Below are 4,967 nucleotides of genomic sequence, written 5' to 3' on the forward strand. Positions count from 1 at the left end.
CGGGGAGGAGTTGCAACACTCCCCGCGACTGCATCCGTTCTGCGGTGGTATGACTCACGGCAAATTGCAGCCGCGGCGCGCACTTGATTGTATGCACTGTATATTGTTATGGCATTTATTTTATTGATGTATTGTTTTGTGATTATTCTCTTTGAAAAATATTAATTTTGGTAGGACCTGTTTCAGTTATCAGATTAGCAAATCCATGAAATGGTGTGGCTTCATGCTTATAATCCAATTATATAATCCAAATATGGTAACATTAACCGTGAGGCACAGTCCTTCTAAACTTCAGTGAGACCTGCAGTTAAAAACCAATATGAGTTAGTTGAGCATTGTCAGGATAGACTGGACTATTCAAGTTACTGAAGGTAACATGGCTGATACACACAGTCTAGGTCAGGCCTGCTAGTGTTTTTGGTTGTGCTGACAGCTTCTGCAAAATTTGGTGTGTATGCAGGCAACATGAAATTCAGTGCATAAAATGCGAAATATGTAAGTATACATATAATTATGTGTATACTTATCAGCATATGGGGGCACGCGGTAGCATAGTTGATTGAGGCACTATGCTACAAGCCGGAAGGTCGCGGGTTCAAGTCCTGATGAGGTCACCAGATTTTTTTCAATTGACCTAATCGTTCCAGCCGCACTATGGCCCTGGGGTTGACTACCAGGAATATTCTTGGAATATTCTTGGGGGTAAAGGGTGGCCAGTGCATAGGGCTGATGACCTTGCTGCCATCTATGAGCTGATTGTCTAGAAAGTGTGGGAACCTCAACATTTTACACCCCTGTGGGCATCCATGGTCTCTTACAGATATACCTTCACTTTACTTTTTCTTTACTTATCAGCATATCGTAGCATGTAGTACTGTTGGTATTCAACAATTACAAGAAGGAACATGTGTTGCTTGGTAACGGCCGCTAAACACGTTAATGATACCTGAAATGTTGCTAGGCAGCCGCCCTTAACAAAAACAGAGGAACTGTTGGAGGCGGTGTTTTCTTTTGGATCTTCCCTGAGGCCATATAGCTAGGACTCCAGGCCAGCTGAGAGAGTTTAGTTGCTGGAGATGTGCTGGACAGTAACAATGTGAGCACAAAAGATGAATCTCCAGCAGCAGGAGAATATAAGGAGAAGGGGGGGAGTGGGAGAGATTTTTTATCGATATTCGCATTCCAGGAAACAAACATTGGATTTAGTAGTCATGTATGGTGTACTGTCTGAAATGTATTAGTTATGGAGAAGCCTTATGTTTCATTTATATGGCATATGACAGTACTCTTATATGTTGCAGCCTTCAGTGTCCGTGGGAAATGCTGCTCAGCTTGCTGTCGATCTTCTTATAACTAAAATAAAACCACAGAAAGTTGGATTGATTTGGCATCCTGCCATTATGCCATTGGTGGGGGGAGATCCATACAGTTTAAATGAAACCGCTTTGACAACAAGTGCTGAAGGTAAGGGACATAAATCATTAGACTGCTATAGCATAGAATAGTGTAATGGCATTCTTTGTGCAAAGTGAACATGCATGAAGTGGTATCTGCTGGTGTTGATGCTTCATGTGTGTAACTGCTGAATTTTGATGCACTTAGATATTTTAGGTATGTACAGTAGAGTCTCAATTATCAGTGACAAGATTATCCAATTTGCAAATTAACTGTGGAACTTTTAGAACCCCCATTATTATTATTATTATTATTATTATTATTATTATTATTATTATTGGAGGGGGTGGGTTTCCCCATGCACCATGACTAATAGTCTATTGTATGTCCCCCTTTGATATTCTACCAGTCGCCATACCCTACCGGTACTGGTGTGTGCTATCAGCCCCGTTCAGCCAACGAGGTCGGCCCTCGGTACCTTGATACTTCTCCCATCTACCAGAGGCGTTGGAAACTACTTGGGTGGGAAACTTGCCTAATTTTGCTCAGAGGTCTCCTAGAGACATGAGGATCTTTTACATGTCGTAAATCTATGACACGGGACCCACGGCTTAAAGTCCCTCCCAGAGGACTTGTTCCCTGAATTTTTCCGCCCTTAAAAATTCCACGACCCCTGCTGGGTTTGAACCTGCGTACCTTGAGTCTAGAACCCCCATAGTTGTGGATTATAGCTTTCCATAATAATTTAGTTGTTGCTTGTTATGTTTTGTTGAGATTCATTGAGGGTGCTTGACAACATTTTGCATTAGACTGCATCTTCTCACCCTGTTGCAAATTTTTGTTTTATCACTTTATTGAATTTTACTCCATCCTGCTCCTACCAGCACTAAACTCTTCGGTTTGAAAGATATTTTGTCCTAACTGTTTGGCAGAATTCATACCAAGATAGCAACAAGAAATTAGAAATTTGTGGTGAGCAATCAGTGATATTCAGTATCTTATCACATATATATTCACACAAAGGAAACAAAAATATTTTATAGTTTGTGAATAAGTTTTGATAAAGTGGTCATTGCATATGACATGTTGCAGAAAATATGGAATAGCACAAACGGAGGTTAAAGACCTGTGAATATTCTTATTTTACATTAGTAATTGAATTCAGGAGCTCTGTACCATGTTCATCAGAAACATGCCATTGTGAATAGTCTGAAATGGGATAGCTGTAGAGGCATCAATAGTTTTCTATAATTTGCATTGTTCTTCTGAGACATAATTATTACTGAGGGAAAACTATTGCAACAGCAACCATGAGGAACAGGCAATATAAATTGTTAGATGACAGAGGAAAGAAGTTTGGGTGATCTCTGCTCTATATCACTTTGGGGTATTTCAAATTTCATTACACAGCGTTTCCACCATGACTGACTGTCATTAAAATACATTCATTTCCTAAAAGCGATATATATTTGCAGTTGCTAGTTGTCTGTTGTGTAGCATTAGTTGACTGTTATATGCTACTAATTGCTTTGGTGTGAATTCTGTCTTCAGTGACAAGTAGCATGATCATTAAACTATACTGGTTTTACACGGAGTTTGTTTTCATACAATACTTAAGTAAGCAGAGTTGTTAAGCGGCCTCCGTAGTCTAGAGGTAATGTTCCCACCTCATGACTCGTAGTACGCGGGTTCAAATACCTGGCGGAGGTTGTCGAATTTTTAAGGGCGGAAAAATTCAGGGAACAAGTTCTCCAGGAGGGACTTTAAGCTGTGTGTCCCATGTCGTAACTTTACGGCACGTAAAAGAACCTCATATCCCCAAAGGGGATCACTGAGCCAAATTCCAGGACGTTTCCCGCCCAACAATAGTCTCTAAGGCCTCTGATAGATGGGGGAAGCATTATAGACACCGCTAAGCAAGTGGCCAAACTCGCTTGCTCGGCAGGACTGATGGTACGCACCATTTACCGGTATGGTATAGAGACTGGTAGAATATCATAGAGGGAAGCACAATAGATCAAACTGGTCGCGGTGCATGGGGGAACCCACCCTCTCTAAATAACTAACTAAACTAACTAAGCAGAGTTGTTGTAGGCACAATATTTAATTTCATATTTTAGTAATGGAGTGTTCGTTAACCTTTCGCAGTTAATTTTGAGTTTGTGCAGTTTTTATTTTTTTTTTCCCCCTTTCTGTTTGATTGTTAACTCTATATTATAGGCATTTTGTTTTCTGGTGTCTGTGCATTTGAGGGCTTTATTTAAGAATTTATTTCTTATTACAATGAAAATGTAGTGATAGTTTTAATAAGGAGGACTCTTTTATGCACTTATCTCATTTTGATTAGTTTTTTACATAACCCTCTCTTCTGTAACATCACACTTTTAACATACAAAATTGTGTTCACATTTACAGAAAGTGGTGAACATAAAACTTGAAACATTCATCTTTCAAGTATATTCTGAAAATATTTTTAAAGCACACTTTGCTGATGTTAGAGGTTGAGCATTTTCTTAGAGCAATTTTGTTTTTCTTGTAATAAGGTGGTTCAAATAGACATTTTCTTGCGATGTATCATATATAAAATAATTTTCTAGTAATCATATGTTTATAGGAGCCCATAACAAATTCTCTAAATATGAAATAGAGTTCTTTTTTTTCCAGTACAGGCAGGTAGAATAAAAACGTTTTTATTCTGTGAAGTTCAAGTTCTATTTACAGTTTAAAATTATTTTAGATTTATTTTGAAATAATATGTAGCTCCTACTGAAGGTTCAGATATTTACATAATGTGATGGTTGGGGGGGGAATGCCTTGATTCTGATGGATTCACATTTTTTAACCCCCCTGAATATGAAAAAGTGGGGTTTGAAGTATTGTGTATGTCAGACATGTGTGTTAGTAGTGCTGACTATTGGATGGATTTTATTTGTGTTCAGTATTCAAGAGTTTATCTCTCATAAGGTGGTGCCTAGTGAATATGAATAGTCCAGCCCCCAGAATAGATGCACTTCAAATGGACCCCAAGACACAAAATTGCAATTTTATCAAAAGCAGCTTTAGTGATTGTGATTACATTTGTGTGATATATGGAGACTAATTCTCTAAATAGGTGGTCTCTGTATGAAAGTAATAGTGCACACACTAGGAGTGTAAATGTATCATGTCATTATTGTAAAAACTGGCTTTATTAGTCAAATTGATTCCATTGTCCAGTATTCAGTAACCAGCAGTGACCTACTGAGCAACAGTCAGTTTCTTTCCAAGGTAAAGTAGTTGTCAGCCATACATGATTAAATGTGTGCACTGCCTGCACAAATTTTTTTCTGGAAGATATTGACAAAAGCAGGTACCCTAATTCTGTATTTCAGCATTCTGTTGCACATCTTTAATTAAAAGTCTGTGTATCAAGTCTGTCAGTGATACAACAATTATTAAAATACTCACCATTTAACACTAACATGACATGTTTTGGCCACAGACGGCCATTCTCAGGTGTTTCAATGTGTCAAAACTGTTACACTGCTTTGATGCACACAATTTTAGCGCGCATCAAAGCAGTGTAACAGTTT

The 4,967-nt window shown here is 38.5% G+C and overlaps 1 protein-coding gene across 5 annotated transcripts in view; it reads left to right on the forward strand.

Moving 5' to 3' along the window:
• Window positions 1-4,967, forward strand: part of LOC111867200 (proteasome assembly chaperone 2) — a 20,897-nt gene that overhangs the window by 3,939 nt on the left and 11,991 nt on the right. For all 5 annotated transcript variants that reach the window (XM_023856828.2, XM_023856824.1, XM_023856826.2 and 2 more), the window contains exon 3: window positions 1,302-1,464. In XM_023856828.2, coding sequence (XP_023712596.1) covers window positions 1,302-1,464 — 163 coding nt within the window. The remainder of the gene's footprint in view (window positions 1-1,301; window positions 1,465-4,967) is intronic.

Source organism: Cryptotermes secundus, unplaced genomic scaffold (assembly GCF_002891405.2).
Source record: "Cryptotermes secundus unplaced genomic scaffold, Csec_1.0 scaffold565, whole genome shotgun sequence".
NCBI classification, from domain to species: Eukaryota; Metazoa; Arthropoda; class Insecta; order Blattodea; family Kalotermitidae; genus Cryptotermes; species Cryptotermes secundus.